Here is a 21755-nt window from a genome sequence, read left to right on the forward strand (position 1 = left end):
ATAAATACTTGGACAATATCTCTGTAAGGAAGCCCATATCAGCGTGTCTGCTTTTGCCCTGATGCCTAGTGACTCACACTGCCACCGACTGACTGACCACAGGTCACAGTTACTCATATTCTGAATATCCAGCGCTGGCTCAGACTCTCCAGCTTAGAAAACTCTAGCGGAGGTAGAATGCGTCACAGCGGCGTGGCGGTGGCGAAGGCTGTCCCAATTCTTCGAATGCGGTCTACTAATGCGTCCTTCGTTTCACGGGGCTTTGAAGGTGTGGCCTTTGAAGTCTGCAGCCTCTGAATTGGGACACAACTTATGTGTGGGAGTGGGAATTAATTGTGTCTGAACCATTTACAGTATTTTCACATTGTTTTAGCATCTGATTCTACTGCCTGAATTATGCAAATAATGACACTGCGTTAACTAGTACAGGCAAATAGCTTGGGGTTGTGGTGAATAAGGCATCTATTATAAGCCTAATTTACATAGAAATAATCCACAATGACTGGATGCACCAATCTTAATTTAAGTTGAGAATTACTTATCAAGTAATGGCCAATAACAAATAAATGGCAGATATTTAAATACTATTTTGTCTAAATAAAAATAAATACAAATTCAGTTGTTTAAATGTCACAAGTGAATTTAGGCATCAAAATATTATAATGCACTTTTAAAAAGAGATATTAATTTTGAGATTTTTGATAAAGATCACATTTAACAGTGTTATTTATTTATTTATTTTTCACGCAGTGTTCTTACTTTTAGCTAAAACAAACTATTGTTTTCAGTAATTGAAATCAAGCTGAAGTGATATATATAAGTAATATAAGGAATAAACTTTAAAAACGTAAATGAAAATGATTGAAAAATTGAAATGCTGCCTTGAAAACTAACTGGAAAAATAATAAGTTTAAGCAGAAGTACATAGTTACTAAAACTAAAACTGAAATAAAAATGAATTAATGATATAAAAAAAAAAGACAAAAGCACATAATAAAATTACTAAAACAAAGTAAAATTAAAACCAAATATATAAAATGTTTTTTACAAATAATTTTATAAAACATATTTACAAAACACTTTTAAAGATGACAACATTGTGCTCATTTTCTCTTATATCGGTGTTATTTTTATAACCAAATATAAAAATAGGGACAAGTTAGCACAATTAAGTATCCAAAACAAATCAGCACTATAATATTAGCCATTAACCGATACTAAAAGGTTGTGAATCCCTATAATTGCCTGCTTAAATACTCGAGGCACAACACTATTTCATCACACTCGTTTTCATCAGATTCGTTAAACTGGATCGTGAGTAAAATGCATGTTTTTGTGCTGAAACACACTGTTTGCAGGTGTGTGTGTACTAGCACCCTGCCTGCACACAGCCAGTCAATTCCTTTATATATATCAGACACAAAGTCTCCTCAGAGACATATGGTCAAGCTAAAAGCTGCCTGTAGGCTACTGTCTTATAGCATCCCACAGCCTGAAGACATCAGCTCTTAAATTCTCAAGGCCTCTGTCTAAGAGACACGGATAAAGACTTCCCATCGAGACGCTAAGTAGCCGTGGGTCTAGCCGTGTCCCCGCTGCAGATGCGGTGGAGCGAGAGACGGGGAGGTTTTGGAACATTAGCCTAATTGCTTGGTGCTTGAATTGTCCTAGTCATTCAAAGCCATTTCACCCGCACCGATGAAAGATTATGCGGTCTACCATCAGAATACGGTTTCTGTGCTGCATAATAATATGGCCTGTTAGTCTAACAGTTTCTTAATGAATCTCACTTCACACTAAGGTAAAAGTCAATTCATAGAGAGACAATAGATAAAATAGCCTGTATAGGAATAGTGCATGTATTGATTAATCATGAACAGGAGAGCTGTTATAAATATGCAAGTCAGTCAATGTAACAGTTTAAAATAGATTGTTCTCGGATGGATATTGACTGTCTTGGAAGGCTATCGTTTCCTGTGACGGTATGGAGTGGGTAGCCTGTGTCGGTACCGAATGCATGCATAATTGAATTTATGTGTAACCAGAGACAGGTGAAAGGGAGCAGGTGTTGGGATTAGACATTCCTGCTCTGATGTCATCAGCTGAGTTGGCAGACAGGAAGTGTTGTCACCACCTGCCCACAGCCAGTGACCCAGCACAATTTTCTGTGTGTGCGAATGTGTTTACACAGGATTTATCTAAATGGCTCATCATTAAATCATGCATGAATTAAAAAAGATCATTTCACCAAACGCCTACACGGGAGGGACATTTTATTGCTCAGAGGCTGCTCTTTCATAGCTCAGGTAAATGTTCTCAGTGTTGTTTCATTTAAAGTTTCCTAATAATTTTAGCCCCTAAAACTCATATTTAAAAGTTTTTTCCTGTGGAAAAAAATGTCTTCATGCCCTTAAAATAGCTTGAATGTAACTCTACACCCTTGCCACATTTAGTATACGTGGTTCTATGAATATGTAAATTAGCCCCGCCTCCACTCTCTCACGCCAGCTCAGAGATCCACACTTTGACGTGATTGGTTAGACGGGTCAGAAATTTCAAACAGCGTTTTTGCGACTGTCTTTGGTTCACTGCAGTTTTAAGGAGAAAATACTCAGTAATGGTATTGACGATGATGAATTTACACATGGTTTGTCTTAAAGCATATTAAAAACACCACATAGACCTATAAACAACATTAAAAACTTGATTTTCACCTCAGGGGGACTTTAAGTACTAATTCCTTGGGGGACATAAAAATAGAAACAATTGAGATAATAATAGCCAGGATAATGTGGCTTTGGAAGAGATGATGAGAAATGTCAGCATTGAAATCTCTGACTTTTGATTGCAAATCTGAGAACATGAACACAATGAAATATAAAAATGTAAACCAGTGACATTTCTAGGTCACATGCTACTCTAAATTATATTTACAACCGTTCAAAAGTTTGGGGGTTGGTAAGGTTTTTAAAGGGGTGGTTAATTATGATTTCACTTTTTTAACTTTAGTTAGTGTGTAATGTTACTTTTTGAACATAACATCTGTAAAGTTACAACGCTCAAAGTTCAAAGCAAAGGGAGATATTTGCTTTTAAAGAAATCACTTTAAAGGACTGACAAACGACTGATAGGGACTACATGACATTCCTCCCGGGTTAGTGACATCACTAACCCTAAAATTTACATAAACCCCGCCTTGCAACAAAGGGCTCTATATGGCTCTGCTAAGAACGAGCTGTTAAAGCTCCGCCCTCTGTGCGGAGCAGCAGCTCATTTGCATTTAAAGAGCCCACACACAAAACATTTTTGCTCAAAAAAATATCAGTGGGGTATTTTGAGCTAAAACTTCACATACACACTCTGGGGACATCAGAGACTTGTAAAAAGGGGCATCATACCACCCCTTTAAATGATTTTGAAAGTAGTCTCTTATATGCTCAGTAAAGATACATTTGTTTGAGTAAAAATACAGAAAAACAGCAATATTTCAATATATTTAAAAATGTAATTTATTCCTGTGAGGCAACGCTGACATTTTAGTATCATTACTCCAGTTTTCAGTGTCACATGATCCTTCAGAAATCATTCTAAGAGCATTGCATTGTGAGATAAATGATCAGTGCATGATCTGGCAAATGTAGTATTCCATGCATACTGACATTTAGCACACAGAAAACTGTAAGCAGTGTTATTCATTTTTCATTGGAAGAAAATGATTGTGCTGCTTAATATTTTTTGTATGTTTTTCAGGATTCTTTGATGAGTTTTAATTTAATTTAATGCATATAGTGCATCCTGGCTGAAATAATTTATATACAGTGCTATGCATAAGTTTAGACACCCATGCTAAATTTGACTAAAAAGAGGAATAAAAAATCATCTTTTGGAAATTGAACTTAATGCCTTAATTAAAAAAATTAGGAAAAATCCAACCTTTAAGGACAACAATTTTCTTTGTGAATGAATAATGTATCGTAAATAAATAAATGTTCTTCCTTAAAATACAGGGTGCATAAGTCTGGACACCCCTATGTTAAATTCCCATAGAGGCAGGCAGATTTTTATTTTTAAAGGCCAGTTACTTCATGGATCCAGGATACTATGCATCCTGATAAAGTTCCCTTGGCCTTTGGAATTAAAATAGCCCCACATCATCACATAGCCTTCACCATACCTAGAGATTGGCATGGTTTTATTTCAGTTAGCCTAATAGCTGGTTTGATTTACATTGAGAGATGATCTTATGGAAAGTACTCCATTGTCAATCTATATATTTATTATTTTTATTTTTATTTTTTTTTCTGTTTTGTGACATTGTGAATATAAAATTAACATTGTGATTGATAAAAAAAAAAAAACTTCACACCATTTCAGATCTAAATATTGAGATTCATTTTAAATATAAAGGTACAAGTCTCGACTACTTGCTTCTTTTTTTTTATGCTAAAAACTCCTTTCTCTCTTTCTCTCTCTCACAGTACAAGCAAGTGGAGCAGTACATGTCCTTCCACAAGCTGCCAGCTGACATGCGGCAGAAAATCCACGATTACTATGAGCATCGCTACCAGGGCAAGATCTTCGACGAGGACAGCATCCTTAACGAGCTCAACGACCCACTCAAAGAGGTGAGACACCAAGAGGTCACAGTAGTGCTGACCCAGGGTCAGAGCCAATGCAGCTGCGGGTACATCTGAACCTAAGCATCCTACAAAATAAGTGCTGATCTAGGATTATCTCCCTGTCTGGACGCATAATCCTTTTCATTTGGATATAAAAGGAAACATCTTATCTTAGTTTTTGGATACCACAGGTCTTTCAAATTATTTCAATGCCACATAAAGTTCTTTAAGCCTAGTAAGCGCTTCTGGCAGATTAACTCATCAGTCATTAGTAGTTTATATTAGGTTGACTGATGTTGTAGGTCATCCAGATATCCTACTGTATGCATACCGAAAATGGGAATTTCGAAAAAAAATACCCAGAATGCAACACTCATGTCATCATGATTTAGCAGACAGAATGAGTGTCTTTTATGACACGGCAAAGTGAGAGATAACACTGACGGCTTCATCCCCAAAACACCTCAACTCTGTGGCAGCACCTCCCTCCCTCCCTCCCTCCCTCCTCGATCTCTCTCTTTCTTTCCCTCAGTTGGTCAGGGCTGCTATTTTTACATGCACCGCCTTGTGACAAACCAGCTTTAAATAGATAAAGTCTCCAGCTTGTCTCCCTAGTGGAGGTAAAGGGTTGGACGTGGCTATCAAACTCATTATTCCTCCTGTGTGATTGCGGTCAGAACCTTTTCCTGACGCTTTTCCGACTACGCCACGATTTAAAGCACAGTGCAAATTTATCCTTCACACATAAGCCACAGCAAACAAACACTTCCTTCACCCCGGCAGCACGGAGACGAGAAAGACTGAACATTATGTGCATCAGGCTTTCAGCTATTGGCTGAAGAGAGCTTGACACTGACTGTACAGGTACCATACAATAAGATCACTGCAATGCAGTGGGAAGAGAGACTATAGAGGCTTGTGATAGTCGCAGAGAAAAATTCAAGCTTTGAAATATGTATTTTAAAAAGATATTTTGCTCTTATATATTGCCCACCCCTACTAAATAATATATTAAATATGCACAATATATTTCTATGATTTTGCTGACAATTAGGCAACTTTTAATTTCAGATATAAATAATGAGATGCATATTAAATATTGTCAGAAGGCCAAAACATTAAAATAAATAAATAAAAAAGTTATTTAACCAAAACACAAAAAAGTCATAAATGCATTAAACTTTTAAAAACTTGACACCATCTTAGATATAAATAGTAAGATGCATTTCAAATATTGTCAGAAAGCAAAACATTAAGATAAAATAAAACAAATTAATACTTTTTTTGTTTAAATCTTAATTTTCTGGGTCGTTTTACCAAAATATTAAATAAAGTAAAATTTAGTCTTTCTGAAATTGTGAATATAAAATTAAGCAACACTGTGATTCAAAAAGAATAATAAAAAACTTTACACCATTTCAAATATAAATATTGAGATACATTTTAAATATTTTCAGAAAGTAAAAAAAAATAATAAAAAATAATAATAATAATAATAATAATCAAGAAAACAAATACTTTTTTTTTTTTATATTACAACTTTCTGGGTCATTTTACAAAAAAAGAAGTCATAAATGCATTTTTATTCTTTTATTTTAGTATATATAGTCAACTGTCTTGTTTCTATTTTGTCCCACAGGAAATTGTGCATATAAAATTTAAGTAACATTGTGATTAAATGAATAAATAAATAAAGTAAGTTTTGGTTATATTAAAAATACAAAAATACTGTCTTATATGCTTTTTTTCCCCACCTTTTGATGTCTGTTGATTGTGTTTTCTTTCTGTTTTGCTCTATAGGAAATTGTGAACTTCAACTGTCGTAAGTTGGTGGCCACTATGCCCCTGTTTGCAAACGCAGACCCTAACTTTGTGACGGGAATGCTGAGTAAACTAAAGTTTGAGGTCTTCCAGCCCAACGATTACATTATTCGAGAGGGAACCGTGGGTAAAAAGATGTACTTCATACAGCATGGAGTGGCCAGCGTCATTACCAAATTCAACAAAGAGCTGAAACTCACCGACGGATCCTACTTTGGAGGTCAGTTGAAAACCCACAAACAGATGGCACAAACTTGTAAACAACTTACAGTCTTGCTGAACTCCACACAAGGTGCTGAATAAGCTACACAAGTCAAAGACATCCGTCTGGTGCATGTTTACATACGGTAGAAAAATCATTGCAAACAGCCACAGGGTTTAGGACAAAATTGCTGCACAATCAACTTAACACTTATGAATGCAATGCAAATTCTGTACAATGCAAATTCATGTTGTACTGATGGACCAAAGTAAAACGGACAAGAGATGTAGAAACCACAAGCTTCTAAATACAGTTCTGTACAGTTTTATAATTCAGAGATTATGTCACAAATGACCTTGATGTCACATGTTCTTCAGTGTTACCTAAGCTGTACGAGTGTGGGAACAAAAATTGAAATGAAATAATTTTCCCTCACGATTCATGAAGGTTGTGCCTGCTCTACCATGGGTACACTGTGATGCCAGCCACCTGCTCCAGTTGAAAACCATCTGCTACGGGTATTTTGGCCCATAGCAGGAATGCTGCAGGCATATGTGCGTGTGTGTGTGTGTGTGTACACGGGGCCGTACGTGTGTCAAAGCTGCTGGCGGTGTCAGAAAATCTCTTCCTCCTCACTGCTTTCTGATAGAAACTTCACACACACTGACCTTGGTCCTAAATTGAACGGAGATCGTTCAAAAACGTGCAGGACAACCCAACAATTATTAATGAGTGGCATTAAGTCAAACTGTGTCTAGTGTAGTTGTCGACCAGCGTGGGTTTTTCGGTGACCAATGCTGATACAGAACTCTGAAAAAAAAGCTGATATGCTGTGAGATACATAGTAATACAATTTATTGACTAATTAAAAATTGCTAAAATAAAATACTGCCTTTAATATTGTATAATAAAATAATTGTATTTATTTGTTTATTATTATTATTATTATTATTATTATTATATTAATAATAATAATTATTAGTAATAATACATACAAATGGAAATAAATAAAAACGTATGTATTATAATAATAATAATAATTATTATTATTAATGAATAATAATAATAATAATAATAACAATAAATACTATTTATTATTATTATTATAGCAATACAAATAAGAACAGATTGTTGTATTATTATTATAAAAAAATATATATAATAAATAAATAAATACACATTATTACAGTTTTTTATTCAATAATAATAATGAAATAAAATGTAATAATAATAATAATATAAATAAACATTTATATCTATTATTAATATTAATATGTATTATTATGAATTAATAAATTTTTTTTATATATTATTAAAATAAAAGCAAAATGATAATAAAAATAATAATAGACACAAATTATTATTATTATTGTATTATATTGTATATATTTTTTATTTATTAATAATAATAATACATTATTTCTTATAAATAATAAGAAATAAAAAGTAATAATAAACGTTTGTATCTATTATTTATAATATTATAAAAACAAATGGAACGATAAATACAAATTATTATCATTATTATTATTATTATTATTATTATTATTACATTATTAGTGTCATCACTAAAATAAAAACTGTCCAGGTGAAATTAGAATAGCAGGTATTTGATTTAATAAAGGCAAAATCTTGGTACTGATTTAGTTTTTTTTAAAGACATGCAGTGGTTTAAAGCATCAGTGTATGTAAAGTGAAGTTCTGGCAGTGTGCCGTGAGGTGAGGGCCAGTTAAGGTGAGGCGTTTGATCATGATAAATCAGGCAAACCCCATTTGTTAGCTCACAACTGGGATACATGCCAAACCGACGGACATCCGGAGCTCTGAGGTCAAGCGTCATTTCCATTTGCAGGGGCAAGTTGATTGGATGCTCTTTCGTGAGGGTGAGAGAGACACCTTCACACATTCGCTAGCTTAGGCGCTAACTTGTTCAGGCACTCATCCACTCTTGGCAGTCAGCCACAGACGTGCATAGTAAGACAATTACTACCGGAATCCCAAATTTCATTACATTTCATCATTTTGTAGCTTTAGAACTATCTTTATCTATCTTGACTTTTCGGTCGCTGTTATTGGGCTGTGAAAATGTACATTACAGTGACATTTGAGGCTAAGCAACCAATTAGAAATAGAATAGCAAGTGCAAAGTACTTTTGCCACCATCACCTTTATACTGCACCACATGATGCCAGAGAGATGGCACATTTCCATTAAAATACTCCGACGCCTTGTTCCCACTCCCAGCTGGAGAGTGTTGTTAGCACGTCCCGCAGGCTACACAGACTTTTTTCCTCAGCATTTTTTTCCTGTCCAGGACAAAATAGCTAAAAATCTGTCATTTTGAAGCACAGCATGTACAGTCCTACATTTACAGCAAATATATTCAAAGAATCAGTATAGTCATATGTTATTTACTCCAGCTCTAGCTGACAGAAGTTGCATATAAACGTATACCCATGCATGTCTTAAGCTGAAAGACAGGGCCATTTGCAGATCTTCTCTAAGCACTGAAGACCTCCCCCCCTCAGGGAAGATTAAGCCAAATTGTGTACGAGATTACACAGGTTCTAAGGTTCATTAAAAATCTCTCTGTGTGCACTGTATTAAATGAAAACAAGCGTACTTCTAGATGATGAGGTGTATTTTTAGGTATGCAGGTCTGTAATACAAATACATACAAACCTGATAAAGCTTAAATAAAATATTGTACAAAATATTGACATAATATAATAATAATTGTATAATAATAATTGTAAATATAATTGTATAATAATATAAATAACAATAGTTTATTTATTTATTGTAACAATAGTAAATTATATATATATACACACACATACACACACACACACACACACACACACACACACACACTATAATATTAATAAATTAGAAATATTATTATTACTACTATACAAACATAATAATAATAATATATATTTAGATTGTTTGTATAATAAAAATAACAATATTTTATGCTTTGTTTATGGATTTACTGTTTGAATAATAATATTTGATTAATAAATATATTTATAAATACTATAAAATTAATATATATCAATTGCTATTATTATTATTATTATTATTATTATTATGAAAACAAATATTATATTATTATGTTTGATTTTATGTTTGTATAATGAAATAAATAACAATATTTTGTTTATTGTTTGTATAATAATAATAATAGTGATTAATAAATAAATAAATATATAGGCTACTATAAAAATATATGCTATATATTCATAAATATGTATTAATATAATTATTAATGTTTTTTGTTATTGTTATTATTATACAAACAAATTATTATTATTGTTATTACTATGTTTGATTATTTGTTTGTATGCGTCCATGCGCATATTACTTTCGCATTCAAATTAGCGATTTAAAAGTAAGGTGCAAAAGAGGAGGAAACTCCAAAACTCTGTTGGGAAAATTTCCTCACTGGCACATCCCTAAGCTAAATGCTAAATTCATTCGCCACATGACCTACACATGAAAAGTGTTGCAGATACCATCAGGTAAATGTTATAGAGTCTCTAAAGTGAATAAAAAGCACTGCCCACCACATATTACACTGAATACATCATGTGAATCCACACCCTCATGCTATGTTTATATGCTAACCTTTTCTTTTATTCAAGGTTAGCTCTTCTGCTAATCCAAGTAGCCTTGCTCAGCTGGCTCCCTTGTCCAGCTAGTGGCCTCCATTATATAAAATATGTAATAAGTTTAATTAATCTATTTCCCACAGAGATCTGCCTTTTGACGAAAGGTCGTCGTACAGCTAGCGTCCGCGCTGACACCTACTGCAGACTTTTCTCGCTGTCTGTGGACCATTTCAACGAAGTCTTGGAGGAATATCCCATGATGCGCCGCGCTTTCGAAACCGTGGCTATCGACCGCTTGGACCGCATCGGTAAGACCGGAAACCCAACCCTCGCCTCCTCTTCTAGCTTAATGCCTGAACCCTGTGTGTGTTTGTTGCGCGATTGTCCTGTCCTTCATCGCACCTCAATCATCTACCATTGTGTTGCATGACGTGTATATATGCTCCCTTATTTTCTCTTTTTTTTTCTTTGTCCAAATGTCTCGTATGGATTATATAGTCATAAACCGTTAAAACTAATAGCAACTAAATGTAATTTGCTAGCCTTAACTGAGTGGTCTGTCGGTAAGAGACAGTGCATGTAACCGTCCTGCCCGGGGCTGGACGCCCTGCTGGTTTTGGTTCAATGTCATCCCCAAATGGACGCATGGAGGGTGGACGGAGGCAAACCCTCACCAGCATGAGCCTCCGTTCCACTCCCCCACCCCGCACACCTGGGTATGAGCACCACCCCGCCCCCTCCCTTGACCCTGGTAGCAGCAGAGCGCCCCCTAGAGGGGGTCTGAGCTGGTGCACTAAAGGGCAAGGGCTTGAATAATTAACTATCAATTAGGACCAGTTCTTCACATGTTAGTGTAGTCCCTGCCCATTTAAAGTGCTTACTTTATTCTATTTATTTACTTATTTTTTTCTTCAAAACACAGAAATGTTTTAAAAAATAATAATAATTCAATTTATGGTAAGTTCACATACTTCATAATAAGGATCATTTTTTTAACATTAGTTTATGCATTGGGCATCATAAACTAACACTGAACAGTACTTTTGCAGCATTTATTAATATTGGCTAATGGTAATTTCTACATACCAATACATTTTTAGCATTTAAAGTTGCATAAATTAACATTAAAGTCATTTGAATGAACATTGTATATTTATAAATTAACATTAATTAGTTGATAAATACTAGGGGGAAAAAATGTTGTTCATGATACCCAATGCATTAACCAATGTTAATGAAATGAGCTTTATTGTAAAGTGTTACCCGACTTATTTGAACAGTTCACAAAACATATTGTTCCAAAGCAGCGAATGTTTATTTTCCAAATGTGTTCTTTTTTTGGAAGTTAATTTGTGCATGAATCACGTCAACATTAACATCTAAAATATCACATTTAAAGAAAATCAGCAAAACCTTACACCCACCTCATTTTTCACTACAACACATTTATTACTGAATGTTTTTCTCCATGAAAACATCATAAAAGTAGTTTTTGTACTATGCTACAATAGTCTCAGATTATATATATATACGTAATGTACTTTTTTTTTTAAGACCAGTTGGCTTGATGTACTTTAACATTTCCCCACTAAACACAAATCCATTATCACTCACACTTACAGTACTTCATAGAAATACTGAAAAGAAGGATCTTTCTTTCAACCAGTTTCAAAGGAACAATGGAAAATAAAAAAAAAGGGATTTTATTCAAGCTGTCTTAAGACAACGCAAGGTTCTGTAATGCTGCATATTTTAGTCTTTGTCTCACTGTTGAGATACAGGCCACCGTCCATCATCAATTTGAATTGTGTGGAATTCAAATGTGAGCTAATGCATTCTGAACATTCGCAGAACATCAGTTTGATGCTTTGCACCATTCAGTGGGTTTGGTATATGACCTTTTTTTGGCTTTTCAATTGAATTCTCTGTCACTAGAGTTTAAAGTAGGGTCTTGAGCATGAGCCTTGTTACTTTTCACCCAACATCTTCATGAATCTTTTACTCAGTAACAATGTTTAACTAGTTTGTGACAGACCAGATTTGAAGTGAAGCACAAATGCATCTTAAATTCAGTGGTCACATCCAAGTATAGCTCTAAAAATACATAGCACAGCAATTATTTTAATAAGGGGTTGATCTGATTATTGAATACACCAGTATTAAAATGTCTTGTTTCTTTCTTTGTGCATCTTTTGATTTCGCAGTTCATAAGATAAAACCAGAAGATAATTTAAGATGTGACCTGAAAACTCAAAGTAAATGTTTCTCCTTTAAGCATATGAAATGGTTATGACGTATTAATATAGCATGAAGCCCAGCATAATTTCAAAACTTGAGTGCATGAAACAAAACGCTAGAAATATTAAACATAATATCCCTTTTTAAGTTCCATTATATGGATATCGATCAAATTTAGCACCTGCTTGCCTGCATCCAGAAGTTAATTTTAGATATAGGTTCTAGTGTTATTTTATTTAGTTCAGTTGTTTTAATTTTTATGTTTATTTACTAAATTCTGGCATGATGCGATTGACTTGCCTTGCACTAAAAGTTGGATTGGATTGGTTTGGATCAATATGCCCACACTATTGTGACATGCACGTCACAACTAATCAATAACAGATAAGAATTGATGTGATCAGGCCAGTCAAATCAAATTGAAATAAATTAAACGAACCCCCAATTCGACAGTATGCATTACACTGTCCGAATTCCAAACTAGGATTCTACCTGCACCCATCTCTGTTTGTGGCATTGACGTTTTCACCCTTTAAACGTCAGTCATAACTCGAGATGACCGGTGTTGTAAACAAAGCCAAGACGTGCATTTGTCCTTTCATGTGGAGAACGGGCTTGTACCATATTGTCACTGCAAGTTGCCAGCACTTTTGATTTGACATTAGTCTAACTAAAACAAGGGGTCTTGTCTCATACAAGGGAAAAATACGGACCGTGACATGATTGGTGCTCCATGTACTGTTTTTTGGACTGCAAATGCTTGTCTCGTCCTAAGCAAAAGAATTTGACTAAAAAAAGAAATCAACCAGATATGACATGTTGTACAATTGATGTATCTATCTTTATTTAAAAATTATTTGACCAGGAGCCCCTCTTGAGATGAGCTCATCTCGTTTTCAAGAGTGTCCTGGCCGACCAGTAGGCAGCAGGTAAATTCCTCATGACGATCCAGATTTTCCCCCCTCACATCTGAAATGATCCACAGGCTTAAGGCAGCCAGCATGTGTTCAGTGCACCAGTGGACCTCAAAACCAAGGTTAAATCAAACGAATAAAAAGCCATTGTAAGTAAAAAACAATTGGTTGCATGTTACTGTTAAAGTCAAGGCAAGTACTTTTTATAGTCTATTCCCTGTCATGTTTGGGCACTTATCATATCTGTCTTTTTAATAACCAATGCATGCATACTATTTGATCAGTTCAAGAACTTCCAAAAAGTGTGCTTCACTTAAGGTTTTTCACTTCAAGAAAATAAGCGTAATGATAACAACGCTGCTGCTGCTGCTTGTTGTGATGATGTTGCTAAACACAAAAATGCTTCATGCTGTTGTTAATTATTATTTGTCTGTACCTTTAATAGTGGTGGGAAAGATACCTTAAAATTGTAGTTTGCTAAGCAAATTTAAAGTAGTTCATTTAAAGTCAAGTCACTTTAAATATTTAGTTATAAAAAGCAGCTAACTACATAAAGATACTTAAAGGGGCAGTGTGTTAATACATTGTTAAATTGATCAGATTACATAATTTATAATTATGAGTGAGAGAATAAGAGTCTATAACCAGAGACCGAATAAGAGCACAAAAAGCAGGTGACTATTAATGTTTTTTATTTAGGTGTTTTTCAAGTAATGTAGTGTAACTATTAATATAGTCACCTGCTTTTTGTGCTCTTATTCTGTCACATATATATATATATATATATACAGTGCAATGCATAAGTGAATACACCCATGCTAAATTTGACTAAAAAGAGGAATAAAAAATCATATTTTGGAAATTGAACTTAATGCCTTAATTTAAAAAATTAGGAAAAATACAACCTTTAAGGACACCAATTTTCTTTGTGAATGAATAATCGTAAATAAATAAAAGTTCTTCCTTAAAATACATGGTGCATAAGTTAGTACACCCCTATGTTAAATTCCCATAGAGGCAGGAAGATTTTTATTTGTAAGTATTTAAAAAAAAAAAAATTTAGGATACAATGCATCCTGATAAAGTTCCCTTGGCCTTTGGAATTAAAATAGCCCCACATCATCACATAGCATTCACCATACCTAGAGATTGGCATGGGGTACTTTCCATAAGATCATCTCTCAATGCAAATCAAACTAGCTATTAGGCTAACTGAAATAAAACCATGCCAATCTCTAGGTATGGTGAATGCTATGTGATGATGTGGGGCTATTTTAATTCCAAAGGCCAAGGGAACTTTATCAGGATGCATAGTATCCTAAAAAAAAGTTAAAAAAAAATACTTACAAATAAAATTCTGCCTGCCTCTATGGGAATTTAACATAGGGGTGTACTCACTTATGCACCATGTATTTTAAGGAAGAACATTTATTTATTTACGATACATTATTCATTCACAAAGAAAATTGGTGTCCTTAAAGGTTGTATTTTTCCTAATTTTTTTAATTAAGGCATTAAGTTCAATTTCCAAAATATGATTTTTTATTCCTCTTTTTAGTCAACTTTAGCATGGGTGTATTCACTTATGCATTGCACTGTATATATATATATATATATATATATATATATATATATATATATACATACATACATACATACAGACAGACAGACACATATATGATTAGCAACATACAAAAATGTGAAAAAAACAAAGAAAAAGTAAAAATTATCGTGTTAATGAAAAAGCTACACTATTATGAAAAATAGATGAACTGATGAAGATATTACGCTATTGATAAATGTAAAAGATCAGTAGTGTCATCACTAATTTTACGGATCTTTTTTACACCTTTTAGACCAATGAATTTCCATGACTTTCAGTTATTTGTGATTACTAGATAAGGATTTATCTATTCATTTATTTTCACCGTTTTGCACTCAAAAAGAGACGAATCAATATTTTAGAGCTGGTCTAACCTATTTATATTTCCAGGTTGACTTTAGGAGCCTCCACTTACAAGACTCCATATACCTAAACTCAGATAACAGTCATATAAAAAGTAGTTTTTTTTCCTGTTAGCAACAGAAGCTAAAACAGGCAGCTTTGTCCCGGGACTATTTATATCCGTGGTCCAAACGTCACGGCAGCCACCTGGCAAAGTGCTTGAGCTCAATGGTCTGCCACGTTCACGGCTCACTGTGTTCCACTCATTAATTAGAGAATGGGAGGCAGACTTCAGGTTATTAGGCATCTTTACTGACACAGATAGAGAGAAATGAAGCCCAATATCGCCATTCAGCCCCAGAAGCGTGCGGCAGAGGGCTAATGTGTCTCAACGGAGGCCGTCAAGCTTAGAGGTGAAACGGAATGTTCCGTTCTACTGAATGTCTGAGAACATTCAATGGGAATTTGTGTTTCTCCGTACAAGCCCCATGTAATAGGTTTTGTTCTTAAAGAGACTGTGGGTTACTGTGAAATCAATGTTACAGAAATGTTCAGAATGTCTTTTTATCTGTCTTTCTTGCTCACAATCAAAATGTTGTGACACTCTCAAATGATATTTTTTTTGCCAAAACTCTCCACAGGAAAGAGAGATCTCAATTATGAGACTGAGATGAAATTTTGAGTTTTTCTTAAAACTAAGTACTGATCTAAAAAGTCTCAAACTGTGCTTAGATTTGCAAAAATACCCAAGTCTGCCAACAGATTATTACAATATGAACTAAATATCTGTGACAGATAAGTATTCATAGGTATTTGTGCGTAACGTTCACATACATTTTGGTCCAGTTGGATATACAGTGAAACATACAATATGGACATATTGATAGCATCTGAAGCATAACGCTATTAGGCATGCATGCACAGCTTAAGAAACATAATAATGTACATTTTATGATTATATTGAAATGCATTTTCCTAATTTCACAATTTATCAATAGTAAATTGTCTAATTTGCATATTTTGTTATGTAATGCAATGGCATTCATACATTTTTTAATGTGACTAAGTGTCTAAATACTTTCTGGATCACTGAATGCCACATTCTTAGGTTTAGGATAACATAAGATTATATAATACCAAATGAAAGTTCCTGCAAGGGTGTCAGAGAACATGTACGACTTAAACATATCCAGCATTTAAACATCTCTAAAACATGTTAAACCCCTTAGAGGTCATGATTGATCTGGAAGGACCTTGTCTAGATCCCCTTCTCTGGCCCTTTATAGTCCTGTGAATAACATGTTTTTGATCAACTCCTCATTTACAGAATTCATTATGCCTCCAAACTTCTTTTCAGACATCACGTAAGTCTGTAGACATGCAGTGCGTGTTTATTTAGAAGTAGACCATAGACTCTTCAATGTTCATCTGGATTTATTTCAGTGGCTGCCAGTAGATTACATCATGGCCTTTGCCTTCTGAGATTGAATGCACAAAGGTCATTTTTTCAGGGTGGGTTGCAACTTGCAAACATCAGGGACGTTCAGTCACTGTTTTTTTCCCCATGCCAAAATACATCACAGGTCTGACTGCCTCTTTACAAAACTCACCCAGCCATGTTTACAGCTGTCGGACTAGTCAATATGCACTGTGAACAAGGAAATTGTGTATATTTGGAAATGCAAGGACACGACAGGCCTGTAAAACCTAAAAGACGTCTCCAGGGAGGTTTTCACGTTATTCATGTCCCCTGAATAAGTGTTCCTGTCCAGACCAGACATGTTCATCCTCAGGAGCCCCTTTCTTTCTCCAGTGACATTAGATAGCTCTCATTTTCTGCTTCCGCTAACAACAAATGACAGTGCTGAAACTCTTCATTATTGGTTATCGATTGCTTCCCCCCATGGGAACGGTCTCAAATATAAATGTACATATTACAGCAAGTTATTAGGAGACGGTATTTAAATTCCTTCATCCTGACAGTTACTGTTTCGTGCTACAACATTATGTTATTAATAGCGGATCGTATTGTTCTTACTTTAGTTTAAACCATCATCCATCTGCTGATGGCTTATGTCCACATACTTTTGGCTAAGTAGTGTACATCTATAAAAGAAAAGTATTACTTTGATATTGCATTAAAGCTACTGTGCCTACTTTAAGCCTAGTTGGTTTATGAAGTCTTTTTCCCATTTATTTTTTCTATGGGTAAAAAAAAAAAAAATCAAACATAACCTTCAATAAAGACTTAAGACATGATGCAAACCAAACCAAAATAATGTAATTTATTCAAAAACTCATTACAAACTTTGATTTAAAGCAACAACAAAAAAAGGTATTTAAAAATCTGAAAAAGTACAAAATACTGTAACAACATATTTAATGAGGGAATGTACTACAATCCCATTATTTAAGCAGTACAAATTAAAGGGTTAGTTCACCCAAAAATGAAAATTCTGTTCTCACTTTCATGTTGTTTCAAATTTGTAAGCAACACAAAGATATTTAAAAAAAAAAATTCTGAAGATACCCGATGACTTTATATGATGAACATCTTGAATTTATGAACAACTTTTATTCACATATAAACATTCATCAACTCTCACATCAGTTGTGGTAAACGGAAGCTCAAGCTTGTTTGCTTGACGTGCGAGAACCAATGAGAATCATTCTCGTGTTACGCAGCACGTTTGAGCTTCTGTAAGAACCAATGAAATTCATTCTCGTGTTACGCAGCACGTTTGAGCTTCCGCAAGGACCAATGAGGTTTGTTCTCGCGCATCAAGCAGGTTTGGTTGAGCTTCTATTTATGTCCGCTGATCGATGTTTATATGTGAATACAAGCCTAAATTCAATCTGTTTAATCTGGGTGCTAGTAGCACTGACTGGCATTATACGTGGAACTTTTGCAAAGTTTGACGAATATTATTTATGATGCAACACATCTGCAAAATTTGACCCGTTGCAAAACTGCCCCCATAAACAAGCCTTTTAAAAAAGAATTCCAAATACAAAATAGTATAATATTCATTCATTAATGATTAAATTCTGTATATAACAATTCTGCTCAGACAGCTTGATAGTAAAATTGTATATGTCCCACAGCAGCTGGGTCATGAAACTGTACTTTCTTTTTGAATCCCTACTGCCTGGTTCGCTCTTACAGCTATGGATGAGAGATTGATAGCTTATTGCTTTATGCCGTCAGCTCATAAGAGTCTTACTCAGTCATTGTATGTAACAATAGAGCTCTGCTCAGCTATTGTGTACAAAAAGGCAGTAATAGAAGAGGTTCGTGGAAAGATCGATACATCAAAATAGTGACTAACAGAACTGAATAAATCTAAATCCACTTGGCACAGTGGAGTAAAAGTTAAATTCATATTTGGAAACTCACCTTCTAGCATTCTTTACAAACATTAGCTGATCAATCACTTGATTCTTCTTATTGCTGGTTCCAACTTTATAGAACATGGCATCGATATCACAGTAACCCACAAATAGACAACTAATTGCACTGATCAGTGATTCTACTTATATATTTGATGCATCATTTGTAGGCTATGGATGACTAAAAATAATAATCATAATAAAAACATCTGTATAAATAAAATTCTGAATAATTAACTTTTTAATTGCGCTAAATCAATTTTATTTTACTGTTACATTTAACAAATTTTAAACTTTTTTAATTTATGTGTCAGTTTGAATAAGTATTTTAATGAATGCATTGATTGTTTTCTTCAAGATCCACTGTAGATCACTAGCACGGTTAACTAACTTAGCCTAGCTTTAAGGGTAGACAGCTAATAAAATTTAGCAACTATTTAATAGAAGAGACAATAATAGCCATGAACTCATTACAACAACAACTAAGTTTATACACATTAATATAAAAAAGACTTATAGGACCATTGGCTGCTGATGTAAAGGTTATTTTATTCAAGTCCTAATTTTACTATAAACTTTGTGTTTGACAGTTTAAGTAGTAGATACCCTGCTGGAAAACAAACAGCTTAGACATCTCCTAGACTGGCCAAACTTGTCCACAATTAAAGTTTTGCTGGTTGTGGTCTCTGAAGCTAAGTTCTCAAAACCTCTCTAAAACAAGACCTGACGGCCTGACCAGACTAGGAGAACATTCCTTTTACATAAGCTCTAAAAATGACTCTTGGCTTGATTTTCAGCAGGTGTCTGTGGTGTGCTTGGAGATTGTGATGTTTTAGACTTTGAGAAATCTGTGTAGTTGCCAAACCATTAAACCAATAGCGAAAAACAAATGTGAATTGAGATTCAATGCATAAGCACCTCAGAAGTTGAATCTAACATCAGTCCTACTTCAAAATCTCTACTTAGGAGTGACTAGCCTCCCCTTTCTACATTTGTGAGACCTTTGTGCTTCTCCTCTAACTGTTCAACACTCTTTGTTACTTTATTTGGTCTAGTTGTTACCTGCTCAGCCTAAACTAAAGATTGACTATCTTTCGGTTTCACCCTCAACAGGGAAGAAGAACTCACTCCTGCTCCAGAAATTTCAGAAGGATCTGAACGCTGGCGTCTTCAACACTCAGGAGAACGAGCTGCTGAAGCAGATCATCCGGCAGGACCGAGAGATGGTGATGATGGTGGATCGGAAGCAATCGGTCACGGGGATGAACTCCACGCCGATGTCTGGAAACTCCATCATTAACTCTCCCGCTCAGCCACCGTTCACTACAGCGACTGCTATTCTTGGGAACAACCAATTACAGCAGCAGGCCGCCCCACTAAGCTACAGCACCTCCGCCACAATAACCCCATCAGGCCGTGTGCCGCCCTCACAGGGCGTCACGTTTTCAGCGCCAAGCGCTTCTTACGGTAACTTGAGCATCTCTTCCCAGAATCCCCCTACGCCCTTGCAGCAACCGGCAGGGGCGATCATGTCCCCTTGTTCGTTCACCACATCCATCTGCAGTCCCCCGGTGCAGACCCCTATAGCTAGCCGAACATTCCAGTACGGATCGCCGACGGCCTCCCAACTGTCCCTTGTACAGCAAGCCTTACCCCAGCAGTCCTCGCCCGCCTCCATACCACAACAACCGGCGCAACAACAGCCGCAGCAACCGCAAGGGGCGTCCCCTCAGAGGAGCGATGTCCACAAGAGCACGCAGGCGCTCCAGTCAGGCAGCCTGAGCAAGGACATACGCCACCTCTCTGCCTCACAGCCGTCACTGCCCCACGAGGCCTCATTGGCTGCCCGAGCACACCCCACATCAGGCGAACCACTGGCTTCCATTCAGCCACCCATGGGATCCACGGCAGGCGTCCAGGCCCCAGGCTCCGTGCTGCAAAGCGGCATCCGCACCAACGTCCCACAGAGGGTTGCCCTTTTCCGGCAGATGTCATCGGGTGCCATACCGCCGGTGCGCATGGCGCCTTCTAGTGCCCAGCACAGGGATTCCACGGGCTCCAGGAGAGAGTCGGCAGTCTTAAGCAGTACAGAGACGGAACAAGACAAGATGCGGTTCGCATCGAATTTATGATCCCATTTTACTTTTTTCACATTCATTTTTTTTAAAAGAGATTTTGATTGATTTTTATGGAGAGACAAAAAAAACGGGGAAAAGACTTGTATTTTTTTTCTCCAACTTCCTCTGAAAAAAAATAACCTCATAGCTATCCTGTACAGAATTTCCTTGTACTATATTTTAGACACACTTCCCCTTCAACTTAAGAATGTATATTATACAAATATATATGTGCAAATCCAACTAGAATATTTGGCATTGTCCATATGAAAAAAAAACAAAAAAAAACTAGTATAAACGCAAGTCTTCCTCTCTAACATATGTGACTATAACGTGTCTGAAGATGTTCTTTTCTGTTGACGTTTTCCTTACAGTTCAGATTTTTCGTTTTTGGTTACGGGAATGCAATGATGTTTTTGAATGTGTTTTTTTGTTGAATTTTTGTTCTCGACAAGAAGATGACAAAACAAGTCCAGCATTCAGCAGCTTTTGGCATCACTGTGGAAAATGTTTGCGCAAATCGAACCTGGGAAATACTGAAAAGTTTTAAAAGCACATCTACAAACTTTTACCGGCTGGAAAAAAACAAAACAAGATAATATCAGAAAATGCTCGGCGCACCACATCAAGGTGTAGTTTCGACATCTGCAATACTTCGTGTTGTGCAGTAATTGCGTTGCGTTTCAAGGCAGCCTTTGTGCATTAAAGGGAATAAATGTATTTTTTCAGTTTTTTTTTTATTTAAATTTAGTTTAATTTATTATTACGAAGGATGTGTGGTCAAATCGGATGGTTTTTATTTTCTATATCTGATTTCAGAACGAGACAGACATTATGAAATGTCACTTAAAGACTGTACATTTACAATATTTATAAAACTAAAGATTATCACCAT

At 35.4% G+C, this 21755-nt stretch overlaps 1 protein-coding gene across 2 annotated transcripts in view; it reads left to right on the top strand.

The window, feature by feature from the left end:
- The window catches only part of hcn1 (hyperpolarization activated cyclic nucleotide-gated potassium channel 1), a 96586-nt gene extending 75147 nt beyond the window's left edge, over nt 1-21439 (top strand). The window contains exons 5-9 of one of the 2 annotated variants that reach the window (XM_084388273.1): nt 4479-4625; nt 6420-6660; nt 10400-10564; nt 16681-16717; nt 19857-21129. In XM_084388273.1, the coding sequence (XP_084244399.1) occupies nt 4479-4625; nt 6420-6660; nt 10400-10564; nt 16681-16717; nt 19857-20043 (777 nt within the window). In that variant the 3' untranslated portion in view covers nt 20044-21129. Of the gene's footprint in view, nt 1-4478; nt 4626-6419; nt 6661-10399; nt 10565-16680; nt 16718-19856 lie in introns of both variants that reach the window. The other variant, XM_084388272.1, reaches the window with a different exon arrangement.
- Nucleotides 21440-21755: the final 316 nt, after the last annotated feature.

Source organism: Rutilus rutilus, assembly GCF_951802725.1.
Source record: "Rutilus rutilus genome assembly, chromosome: 18".
Taxonomy (NCBI): Eukaryota; Metazoa; Chordata; class Actinopteri; order Cypriniformes; family Leuciscidae; genus Rutilus; species Rutilus rutilus.